At 41.8% G+C, this 12,864-nt stretch overlaps 1 protein-coding gene across 8 annotated transcripts in view; it reads right to left on the reverse strand.

Annotated features, from left to right (window-relative positions):
- Positions 1–12,864, reverse strand: part of COL16A1 (collagen type XVI alpha 1 chain) — a 292,947-nt gene that overhangs the window by 41,422 nt on the left and 238,661 nt on the right. For 2 of the 8 annotated variants that reach the window (XM_087876807.1, XM_087876810.1), the window contains 8 exons: positions 10,340–10,393; positions 9,995–10,030; positions 8,234–8,338; positions 7,344–7,379; positions 4,518–4,592; positions 4,386–4,430; positions 3,869–3,913; positions 89–142 (listed from right to left, as the gene is read on the reverse strand). In XM_087876807.1, coding sequence (XP_087732933.1) covers positions 89–142; positions 3,869–3,913; positions 4,386–4,430; positions 4,518–4,592; positions 7,344–7,379; positions 8,234–8,338; positions 9,995–10,030; positions 10,340–10,393 — 450 coding nt within the window. The remainder of the gene's footprint in view (positions 1–88; positions 143–3,868; positions 3,914–4,385; positions 4,431–4,517; positions 4,593–7,343; positions 7,380–8,233; positions 8,339–9,994; positions 10,031–10,339; positions 10,394–12,864) is intronic. The other 6 variants (XM_087876808.1, XM_087876812.1, XM_087876813.1 and 3 more) reach the window with 3 other exon arrangements.

Consider the following 12,864-nt stretch of genomic DNA (forward strand, 5'->3'; position numbering starts at 1 on the left):
CCACGCTGGAGAAAACTGGTCTCCATCAACAAGCTCCATGCATAGCTCAAGGCTTCTCTGAAATTATCAGTTTGGATCCAACACTCACTGGTTCTCCCTTGGATCCAGGGAATCCAGCTGTCCCACGTTCACCCTGGAGTCCCTTCGGAAAGAAAAAGATACAAGATCATGTTTTCTGCCCTCCCCCATTTAACTGAACCACAGTTGCGAGGGTGGCCTCTCTAGCTATGTACCTGGGAACAGGCTGGGAACAGATGGAGAATAAGTTATAGAAATAGGAATACAGCATAAGTATCGAGTAGTCTTGAGGTAGTCACCACTTCCTTAATTAACCACTGGTGCCTGGAAAGCTACCATCAGCATCTGGAACACAGTTTTCCATAGCTTTTTCTAGGCTTACAGATCAATAGAATTCACACAGATTTGATGGGTTAGACATCCGATTAGCCAGGTTTTAGAAGGGCAGTGTTTGCAGCAGCAGTTCTGGGCACACACATGACATTGCTAATTGAGACAAGGCACAATCAAAATGGATTTGGATCATGATCTGGGAAATATGTAGAGGAAAGAATATTCACAAATGTTCTCTCTCTCTCTCTCACACACACACACATATACACACTTATATTTTGTTCCAAATACAGGTAGCCCTCGGTTAGTGACCAAAATTGAGACTCCATTCCTAAGCGCTGCAGTCGCTAAGCAAAACATCACATGATTGTATTTACAATTTTATTTTCACCATCTCTATTCGCTCTGCTAACCGCAAGCTGGTTGTGAAGCCTCCGAATGGCAATCCCGTCAGTGCAGGATGCTGCAATGGTCATTAATGTGAGGATTGGCCATAAAGCTATTTCTTACAGCACTGTAATATTGAATGGGCATTACAGTCGGTAAGCGAGGACCACCTGTATAAGGTCTTAATTGTCCCATGGAGACATATCCCAATCCCCACAAAGCACTTTTGGAAACATTGCTAGATGAAAAGAACTAACTCTATTTGGATTTCTTTCTATGATCTAGGAAAAGCTTTCTCTGAATATTCAAGGCAGCATGTGGTGCAGAAAAAAAATCAGCAAATTTTTAGTATATACATCTAAATTCCGAGGCAAAGTGAGTGGTATTATCTGGCTGTCATGTTTCCTTCATTGGCATCTTGGAAGCTCTAGAGAAGATGAAATCATTATCAAATTAATTCACTGTTTTCTTCTCTTTATTACTTACACAAGAACCATTGAATCTGATTAGATTCCACTTCAGCCTCCATTACTGATTCTGGCCAACAATTTCAAATTAAAGTCAGAATTCAGCCATAATTCATAATTCAGTGGGAACTGGTGACTAGTTCCCACAGAAAATAATGGATTCCATCTTAGATTGCAATCCTGTTAGAGAGATCAATCAATCAATCAATCAATCTCTCTCTCTCTCTCTCTGTCTCTTCCCCTCCCCCCCTCATCAAAGATAGACAGATTTTGCTGGTCTTTGATTTAGATAGATGATCTATCTACCTATCATCTCTTTCTTTCTTTCTTTCTTTCTTTCTTTCTTTCTTTCTTTCTTTCTTTCTTTCTTTCTTTTTCTCTTTCTTTCTTTTCTTTCTTTCTTTTTCTTTCTGTCATTCTAACATTGTAAGTGCCCAATCACTAATTTTCTTCACTAACTTCCATCTGGTCCTTCCACTATATAATAATTTTTCCTCTTATGCTGGATAAAATCTGTCATTCCGAGGCCCTGTCCTTCAGCCAGCTCCTTCCTCTGTGATCATGTCAGGACCATGAGGACTATACATGAAGCTCCACCAGGAGGACAGAACTATAAAACAGACTGTAATGTAGGATCAAGTTTCGATTGATCCTACATTACATAGATCAGTCTATTCGAAAAATAGACTGATCTACGAGAAAAAATAAAACATCAAAAAATGATGCAAGATGTTCTTGAGCAGAACGCTGAAGCAGGATGGATCAAAAAGACACAACTATGCAACATAGGTAAAAAAATATATATGTACCTTTGATTGCATAAGTATGGTCTGAAGTTTCTTTTCTTTTCTTTTTTTTTTGACCCCATTGACATATCTGGAAGAGAATTATATTTTGATAATTCTCCCCTCCTTTTTCTTACATTGATTCATCATCCTGGATACCGTTCATTTTGGTCCAAAGCCCTGGGACTGGATCCATTAGTAGATTCAGCAAGTAATTCATGCCATAAGTTCATTGTAGGATAAAATGGTTGTATTTGGGAGGAATGGGGTTTTTTGTTTTATCAGGGCATCAAATAATATATTCCTAAAATGCTTCTAGAATATGGTTTTTCATTGTGTAACAGAAGAATGCAGTTGAAGGGGAGGAGGCAACCACTTTTTTACTAACTTAAGGTGGGCTTTTTTCTGCACCCCAATTATGAAATACTGTTTTTACAAAGGCTGCTTACAAATGTCTTTTCTATTTTCCTATTCTGATGTGCCAATTACAAAGGCTGAGACTGTTTTTTCTTACTTGCAGATAGTCAAATTAGGAAAAATAAGTCTTTCTACCTGCAGGGCCAAGTGAGAAAAAAAAATGACTTATACTTTTCGTGCTAAACTATTGGCAAGGGAAGAATTTTGGCCAACATTTTATTCATTTCCTTTTGCGCTCTGAATAAATCTAGCCAGGAGAGGCTTCAGTTCTACTTCCTCATCTATAGACCCAAAGAGATTCTGAATTTTCCTACTAAATGCAAATACTAGTCCAATTTGCCATCTCCCCTAAGAAATTCTGGTGACTGGGAGAGAAAACAATGCTTCCAGTTGACATTGGTTGCTTGTAGGACCCAGTTTGTGCATTCATCCAGAGACTCTTTCGTATCCAGAAGTCCCACATCACAAGCATCTCTCAACTGTAATTTCTTGCTAAGTGGAGAAAGACCTACACAACCTATAATACAAGAGTGAATCTCCATTAATTACACCACCCACAAATGTGGGAGGCTTTCATGAACCATTGCAGGGTGGAGTTAGTTGAGGTTACATGGTGATGGCTTTTATTGGACGTACTCTTGACACCAGACAGTGACAGGGCCACATCACGGAGCGATTAATCACACAGACTGGGAGTTACAGTGTCATTAGTGAGATGAGAATAAAGAATTAATGAATGATGGTGATGGTCAGGTGAGGGTACAATGATGCTTCAAGAGCTGGAAGCACAACTCACAGACATGACAAGGGAGGCTCTTTAGTTTAGGAAAAGTGACAGCTTCCTCTCAAGTCCACAGATTCTTTCTCAGGTATGTATTTGAACCTGGGTCCAACTGCTTCCTCTGAAGGGATTCAGCTCAGTAAATATTCATGACCAGGGTTTGATTGATAAACTAAGCCCTGAGGGAAAAAATGTGTGTCGGAATCTACTTTACGTGAAATATCTCTGGAGGAAAAATATCAGCTGTCTAGAAGTAATCAGTCTTCTCACTGCCTGATAAATAATCCCAAACCCAGAATATCCCACCACAAGTTGGGATTGTGCAATCTTCTAGTGTACTTTTCTGAGGGAAGGCGGAAGAAGGATCCTGACTGAGAGTTGCCCTTAAATGGGAATTCTCTAGATCAAGTGCCTGTGGGAACTAGACAGCTTTCTATCGCAACTGATCTCAGGTAACATTGGAAGGGAAAGTTCTAATTGAAGGAAAAGTTCTAGATAGCATCCCTGAGCCAGGAGGAGGGCTGAGGAAGAGCTACAGACCAGGTGGCAGCACATGGGAGAATAGGCTGGCTGATACATTGGACCCAGAACCTGGAGAAGAAGGGAGGAAGTAGGATAAGAAGCCAAACAAACAGTAGCAACAAAGGACTGCACAGAGCGCGTGCTTTATCGGTTCTTACAGGTAATCCAGGTGGGCCAGTCATTCCCGGAAAACCTGGGGGGCCCTACAGGAAGAAACAGGGAGGTCATCACTCAGTCATCACATTGGCTGGACTAGGGAAAGCAGGCAATCAAGGGAGCTTTGGTTGAAGACAAGGCCAATCCTTCGCAACATATTATGCATTTCTTCTTAATTCAAGAGTAAACTTCCAAGTTCTACTGCTCCAAATAGCTGCCAAGAGAACAAACATTGGCCCACCCCTCCCTTTCTGGGTGTGGGTGTAGGTGTGGGTGTGGGTGAGTAAACAGGGCATTTGTGGGACCAGAATTAGCTGGGCTCTTGGTGAAGAGCAAGATGTCAGCCACCCAACACTGTCCAGTTGTAGAACCATCCACTGAGAGGAAGGCTGGCCTTAAGTGGCTTTATATTCCATGTTTCTTAGACAGGCATCAGATTATGCTAATACATGATGCTGCAGTGGGTAAAGGCTTAAGGGAGAAGATCTAAGCAGCAATTGGCTCAAAGGATATACTCACAGTTGGTCCAGGAGGGCCTGGAGAACCTCGTGAGCCTGGTGGACCCTAAGGAGAAGCCAAGACAAAATTCATTTCTGAATTCAAGGATCAGCAATAGCACCCTGGCTGCTTGATATCTCCAGGTGGCTTTACCTGCTCACCCCTCTGTCCAGGATAGCCAGGACTTCCAGGATGTCCTCCAGCACAATTGGGATCATTGTTATCAGGCTGGAAGAGAAGACAAGATGTCTCAAGTGGTTAAGGATCTCCAAGAGCTTCTAAACCCAAGATGAACTCTGCTGGATGGAAGCTTCTTTTTTTGCCATAATAATTCTAGCGGACACCATTTTCTGACAGATTTCTCCCTCCTCCTGGGCTTCTGCTCATTCTAAAGCTTTCCAAAAGGCCAAACTTAAATATTATTTAAGATTAAATCTTGAGAATGACACCTGGTCCACAAATGTTCCTGAGTACTGAGACTAAACAAAACAAATCAGCCTTTTGAACAGCTGTTTTATCTTTTTAATTCTTTTATAGAAAAACTGTGACTTTTCATATGATTTTAAGTATACTTAGATGGCATGGTTTGGTGCTTATTTACAGTGCATTCATTACTTTTGTTGCACTCAATTATTTGCACCATCCTTGTGCAACACAGGTACAATAGCACCATTTTGGATCTTTATGGCTGTTGGGTGAACCTTCTTTTTCCCATTTTCCGTGGTGCAGCTGGCATCAGAAAATATTTTCTGGATTTAGTCATTATCTAGCTATTTTCTCTCATTTCTAGCAAACCTAGTTCTTGTCACCTAGCTTCAGTGCTCCAACAATGGCTGCCTGCACACAATGTTCTCTGTTAGATTAACCCAAGTTTTACAGAAGCTATTGAACCTTAAATTACTCAAATGATGTGTGTTCATTCAACCCAATTTAGCATGTTAACCAAGTTTGGAAATGGTGTGGTTAAGAGGGCTGAATGAACATCATTCATTGGCAACCTTCAGTCTCAAAAGACTATGGTATCGTGCTCTGGAAAGAGGTCCTAAAACAGCATCTGGTGTGACTAAAGAGGCCAATTCAAGAGTGGCAATCCTTTCCACACTGAGGGAAGATATATTCCGTCCCCTGCCCAGCCCCCAGATTTCGCTGGTTCCGGGACTGCCTCTTTGCCTCTGCCTGTCGAATGAGTGTCTCTTCGAATTGGAAAAGGCCAGGCTGCGTCTTTAGCCTCCAAGCTGAATGATCAAAGGTCAAGGTTTCCCAGTCATTAATGTCCATTCCCAAGGCCTTTAGATCCTTCTTGCAGATATCCTTATGTCGCAGCTGTGGTCTCCCTTTAAGGCATTTTCCCTGCACTAGTTCTCCATACAGTGTCGACTGGCAGCCCCCAGGGGGAGAGCCTTCTCTGTGGAGGCACCTACCATCTGGAACGAGCTCCCCCCGGAGATACGGAGGATCCCGGACCTGCGCACGTTTCGTCGTGCTCTCAAAACTTTTTTATTTCAGCAGGCTGGCCTGGCCTAACTCTCCTCTTTTAAATTTTTTAATTCGTTTGATTTTATAAATTGGGTGTTTTAATCTGTGTTTCGGCCAAAATATTTAATAATTTTAAGGGACTTTTAATATTTGTATTATCTGTATTTTATCTTGGCTGTTCACCGCCCTGAGTCCTCCGGGAGTAGGGCAGTATAGAAATTTGATTAATAAATAAATAAATAAATAAAACAGGAGATCTTTTGGAATCCGACTATGAATGGACATAGCCACTGAGTAAATTTAGAGAAAGAGTGAAATGGCTTGGGTGAAGAATATTAAGGCTGTGTTTGGTGTTAAGCACAACTGTACTGTTGGGAAGACCACTTTCAGTGAACCAACCATCTACTGACCCTTAATTCATGATGATGGTGGTAATTAAATTTATTTTGGGCATTCATTCCAAAAGATTGGCAACTTACAATATCTACTATTTTATGTGTTACCAGTAAGTAATAGTTGTTGTAGTGTTTATATACTGATAGCTAGAGAAAGTAAATAATAATAATTTATCAACAGAATCAAGAATTAATACAATATCTCTGTCAGATTCCTAAAAGTGATACTGCCATTCAGTTGGGAGAAGGAGGGACCCTGGATTCGATTCATTAGCATTGCCTGTGTCAACGGATATTTTACAACCTATATCCTGGCGCCAAAGAGCCCTGAGATCCCCTTAACGTGGAGGAATGTTTATGATAGCCATGTGGGCTGTTTCTCTTTAAAGAAGAAAGGAGAAACAATGTGAATACATACTTATCCGGGTTCTCAGGGCAGCTGGTAAAGAAAACATCTTCACACTTGTGTATTGGCTAAAATCTGCATTCTGGCTAAAGGGAGGGGTCTCTACTGCTTTAATCCTACTTGTCTTGCCTAAGGGTATTCAGACGTTGCTTTGAATCCATTGCTGTCACTTCTGCTTAATAAAAGGTTCCTTTTGAAATATTCCGTTTCAAAAGTCTTCACTTTCTTAAGTTAGAGGAAGAGGCAATCCTTACAAGCCCACTACTATCCAGTTTAAGGTCACAACTAAAATACAGAGCTTCAGAAATGTGAATAGCCAATATCCTTAAAAAAATATATCATTGAATGTTTATTTAAACAGCAGTCCAGTTTTTCTGGAAGAACTAATACTTAAACCAGCTTCGCAAAGGCCCATACAAAAAGCTTGTTTTTAGAAAGATCAAATTCCAGGTATAATTTTGGTGAGAATTGATTCCTGAGTACAGACGCTCTCAGTTGTAATGAAGCTATTTTAATTTAAGGAGTTTCCAGCTGGTGCCAGTTGGGTCAAATACAGCAGCTCTGAGTCAATTTGCCAAAGAAAGAGGTATGCTTTTGTTTTTTTAATATTATTTGGTAGAAAGGAAGTGATACTAATTTGTTATGTCTTTCTCTTTCCTTTGCTGCCTTCTGGATAAATATCTGGCCTAGAGATTTACTCACCTGGGGCTGTTCTGCAGGGAAATCAGGTGGGTGGCACTGAAAGTAGAAGAGATGCATCATGAGTTTAATTCCTGGTCCAGAATTTACGGCACACTAAAGTTCTGCAGATACTAAATTTGCTTGATCAATGCACGGCTAGTTCAATTGAAGAATCCACTCAAGTTTTCTTTTGAGCGGATATATTTTCCAGGATGCCAATAAAGCAATTGGCAACTGATGAGCATGCTCCAGGACCCCTTGTGATCATGGTAAGGTATAAATTGTGGGCCAGGCATTGCACTTAGACTTGTTCCCCATTGTGATATATGGCAGCACATAAGACCTGAATGTATTTATGGAATCACACAAAGGAATTGTTCAAGTCAGCGAAGCTGATGGAGATGCAATGTCCCCAATATGCCTCAATTAGTTTGGAAATCTCATCTTAAGTCAAGTCAAGTCATCCTTAAATGGAACTCAACTTCTCATGACTACCGGATATATCTAATAGCTTTTTTGGCAATGATAAGAGAAGTGTTTTATTCCTCTTTTACTGGATTTTTTAAAAATTCACAATCTATCATTCAGTGTAGAATTTCATCATCCCTCCAAGTCAAATATTAACCAAACCAAACCTTGAGGTCAATCATGGACTACTTGTATTAGGATCCCAGAAATAAAGAAAATTCATTACAGGTAGTCCTGGACTTCAGGGATTTTGGGGAAGGTCAGGCCTGTGTCACTTTCTGCAATGCAAGGATTCTAAGCTTGGCCTCCTCTTAACGCCTCCCTCGAGTCTAGCTGGAGATTCCATCACACATACGCAGTGATTGAAAGTGTGGGCGTTACTGCTGCAACCCTACTGATCTCCCATTCTGCTTTGTGGCTGAAGAGACTCACAGGTAACTCACCTGTGCACAATTATCTATTCCTGGAGCTCCAGGTTGTCCCTGATCTCCCTTTTCTCCTTTTATCCCATTAGAGCTTTGGGAGCTGCAGTCTCCACATATATGTTCCTATAACAGAAGAGAAAAAACATAAGTCTGATAAGGTTTACCACTTGCAATATGAATATTTCTCAACTAAAGATATAAACCCGATCAGGCACAGTCTAATTCTGGAAGGACCACTGAGTCCAATCTTCTGCTTCATGGAGAAATCTAAATTAAAGTATCCCTGAAGGAAGTCCATCCAACCTCTGCTTGAACCTGCTGAATGAAGGACAGTCATACAACTTCCTTTGATAATTGACTCTACTACTGAACTGCTCTTGTGCCTAGAAATATTTCTTCACATAAACCTGAATTTTGCTTGATTATTTATTTAATTTATATAGTGCCCATCTCCCCGATAAGGCAACACTTATCTTAGCATCAGTCTAAAAATCCATGAATCTTCTGAAATCATAGAGAATGGGTCACACCTTCACACGATCAATTTCTACCATTCAGCCGTCCAGATCTCTCTAATGTAAATCAGCTTTATAATACTCTTTATAGTAATCTATAATACTCTATGATACTTGGATGAAGCTTTACAGTTTTGGTGAAAATTCCCTATGATTTGCTTCAGAACAGTGGTGGGTTGCCCCCGATTCGGATCAGTTCTATAGAACTGTAGTAACTAGTAGTAAAACTGGAGGTGGGCTCCGCCCACCGACCCCGATGTCATCAGAACGCTTCTGCGCATGCACAGAAGAGGGCATGCACGCACGAGCAGCCCCATTGCAAACCGGTAGTAAAGGTAAGTAGGACCCACCCCTGCTTCAGAGCAAGAGTGCTACCTTAGCAACTTTAACATATATGGACTTCAACTCCCAGAATTCCCCAGCCAGCCATGTTGACTGGGGAATTCTGGGAATTGAAGTTCACTTGTTTTAAAGTTGCCAACATTAAGAAACCCAGAGCATTATCATTTCTCCTGCTTATTCATTTTTTTCTCAAATAAAACTCCCAATATCTCTGTTAGATCTAGTTTCCAGTCCTCTGTTTATCATCTATGCTATTCCATTTTCTCTGAACCCTTGATAAATCAACAATTTCCCATTTTCTTCTCTGCTCCTAGTTACCTGGGTCAGTGTTTAGAATAGTTGGAAAATGTAATATAGATTTAATGATCGGTATCCCGAACCTTCTCAGAAAATCCAATGTTTTCTTTGCAGAATAACTATTTCCAAATGAACAAATTCAGGATTTATATTTTGTATTGCATTGCAGTATTGTATTGTATTAAATTGTGCTTGATTTATGACCAATTGCCTAGCAATCTTTCAAAGTTATGATGCAGGCCCCAAGAGTTACGGTATTTATGACCTGATTTTGAAGTTACGATGGCCTCCCCCACCTCTCCATGGTCACACAATCACATTTTTGGGTGCCTGGGAACTGGCTCATCTTTATGGCCATTTGCAATGTCCCATGGCGACATGACCAAGATTTTTGGCACTTCTTGCTGATCTTTACTTCTAGTTTCCAGCAAAATGCGCCGATTGAGTATAATGGATTCGCTTAACAACCACAGTGTTCATTTCATGACCATGATAGAAAAACTCATACAATTGGGTCTCATCACATGGTGACCCACTGAATGAGCTCAGCGACTAACAACTGTAGGTCAAGGACCCCCTGTACTACATAAAAGAAGCATTATGATGATGGTGATGATTGTCCTACCTGTTGTATACGAGGGGCCTCTGCTGATTGTGGATCCTGCAATGGAGAGACGAAGCAAGAGAAATAAAGGGTGCATGGAAAAGAAAAGTAGTTCTAGTTTTGTTTTCTTTTATAGGGAAAGAAAAGCACAACGGAGTTATGAGCTTCTAGGGTTGCTTGCCATAAGCAGTGTGAGTTCCTAACCACTTCTTCATTGATGTTGCTCTGCTTTTTTTTTTCCCCCTTTGCTTTGCTTTGGATGCTCTTCTACACTTGGAAGATGGCAGCAGCTGCACAAAGTGGACAGCAGTGAGCACAGGCCTGAGCAAGCGCAGGGAATAGCGGACGCTGCAGTCCTGTACCTACCGTTTCCTTTGATGGCCCAAGTAGTCCCGGCGAGCCATTAATTCCTGGGATGCCCTAAAGGCAAGGAGAAACTTTGAATATGTGAGTCTTCCCTTGACTCCTGTCTTCCAAAGGAATCCTGTTGCCACCCAATGGGGCTTCGAGGTGCTGTGCTCCCTTCACCTAACACCTAACACCAAACATTCTCCTCCATGCTTTTCCAGATCCTTCACCTATTTTCCCGGCCATTTTCCTGAAAAGACAGCGCTCTGGTGGTGTAGATGAAGAGGGACCTTTGGAGAGTAGTTGTGAACTCCCATGTCTCTGTAACTTCTACCTCTGGATGAGAACCAGTGGTGGGGTTCCAACCGGTGTTACCACCGATTCTCTTTGCGCGCACGCTTTGCGCGCGATCACAGCGCAAGCGCATTAGATTTCTGCCCAGCTGAGGCGCAGCAATCCACTCTGCCGTGCCTATCAGCTGGGCTAAAAAATGACAAATAAAGGCAGGGGCGGGCAGAAGGGCCCAGCTCACAGTCATAGAGAACCGGTTTGCTGAGTCACATCATCACCACTACTGGCTCACCCGAACCGGGAGCAACCCACCACTGATGAGAACCCAAACTGGACAGGCAAAAGTCCCCCTTCAGCCAATTCTGAAATTTCTCCCTTCACTCTTGTCAAATCCTAGGGAATCTGATTCTCTTTATCTCTTTTTTCCACTCCCCTCTCTTCTTTTCCTTGTATTATCCCTCATGATTTATGACGCCCAGTTTTCTCAGATACAGAATAAATATTTGGAATATGTATGAAAAATGTCTTGGCCTTAAAACTGAAATCAAATCTGCCTGTTCAAATAAAGAATCTATTTTAGGCTTTGACAGGGCCTTCTCTTTGGAGGGGAAACAGGGAGACATTTAAAAAGGGAAAGACATATTATTCATTACACTCTATTAATCAGCTTTAGGAACTGTTTTAATTGAGTTGGGAGTCTGATCAATGTCTACTGACACCATCCATCAGGTTTAAAAGTGCATCCATGATTCGGTTGTGCCAAATGGCAAAGACTATTTTAAGTTTTGACTGTCTGCTCCTCTTTCTTACACTGACTTTCTTGTCCAGCTTATAATAAGGCTTGGCCACGAGCCGAGGTGGCGCAGTGGTTAGAGTGCAGTACTGCAGCTACTTCAGCTGACTGCTAGTTCAGCAGATCAGCTGATCAAATCTCACCGGCTCAAGGATGACTCAGCCTTCCATCCTTCCGAGGTGGGTAAAATGAGGACCCAGATTGTTGGGGGCAATATGCTATTTAGTATACTGTCTTTGGTGTAAGCCTCCCAGAGTCCTCGGAGAGTGGGCAGCATAGAAATATGACAAATAAATAAATAAATAAATAAATAAATAAATAAATAAATAAATAAATAAATAAATAAATAAATAAATAAGATCCAGAAAAGATATTATTTCCCCTTTTAATACATCATCTCTAAATATGTTTGTTTAGAATTCCCTGAACCATCTTAAAGCAAAAGGTGTTTTGATCGCTTTTAGCCCTGGATAGGAATTGGGAAGCATTCATAAGGGAAAATCATAATCCGTATTGGAAAATGAATTTATTCATTTTATTTATTTATTATTTAAATTTTTATACCACCCTTCTCCCGAGGGACTTAGGACGGTGCACAGCCACAATAAAACACATATATCCATAAAATTTAAAAACAGTTTAAAACATATTAAATAATTTGGCCTTTATATTTAAAAAACTAAAACACCCATTAAAATTCATTATTTAAGCCAGCCCAGCCTGTTGAAACAGTAAAGTCTTAAGGGCATGGCAAAAGGTACATAGGTCAAGGATCATACGTATCTCCGGGGGCAATTCATTCCAGAGGGCAGGTGCCCCCACAGAGAAGGCTCTCCCCCTGGGGGTCGCCAGTTGACATTGTTTGACCGACGGCACCCTGAGGAGTACCTCTCTGTGGGAGCGTATTGGCCGGTGGGAGACTATCGGTGGCAGAAGGCGATCTCGTAAGTACCCAGGTCCTAAGCCATGGAGCGCTTTAAAGATGGTAACCAGCACCTTGAATCGCACCCAGAAGACCACCAGGAGCCAGTGCAGCTCGCACAGGAGAGGTGTTACATGGGTGCACCGAGTCGCTCCCATAATCACCCGCATGGCTGCATTCTGGACCAGTTGGAGCCTCTGAGTGCTCTTCAAGGGGAGCCCCATGTAGAGAGCATTACAGTAGTCCAGACGGGAAGTGACAAGGGCATGAGTGACCGTGTGCAAGGCGTCCCGGTCCAGAAAGGGACGCAACTGGTGAATCAGGCGAACCTGATAAAAAGCCCCCCTGGCCACAGCCATCACATGATCTTCTAAAGACAGCCATGCATCCAGGAGGACACCCAAGTTGCGAGCCCTCTCTGATGGGGCCAAGATCTTACCCCCAATAGTCAGCAATGGAACCAGCTGGCTATACCGGGACGCCGGAAACCACAGCCACTCGGTCTTGGAGGGGTTGAGTCTGAGCCCGTTTCTCCCC

This window comes from Pantherophis guttatus, chromosome 10 (genome assembly GCF_059756535.1).
Source record: "Pantherophis guttatus breed Tessera chromosome 10, ASM5975653v1, whole genome shotgun sequence".
NCBI lineage: Eukaryota > Metazoa > Chordata > Lepidosauria > Squamata > Colubridae > Pantherophis > Pantherophis guttatus.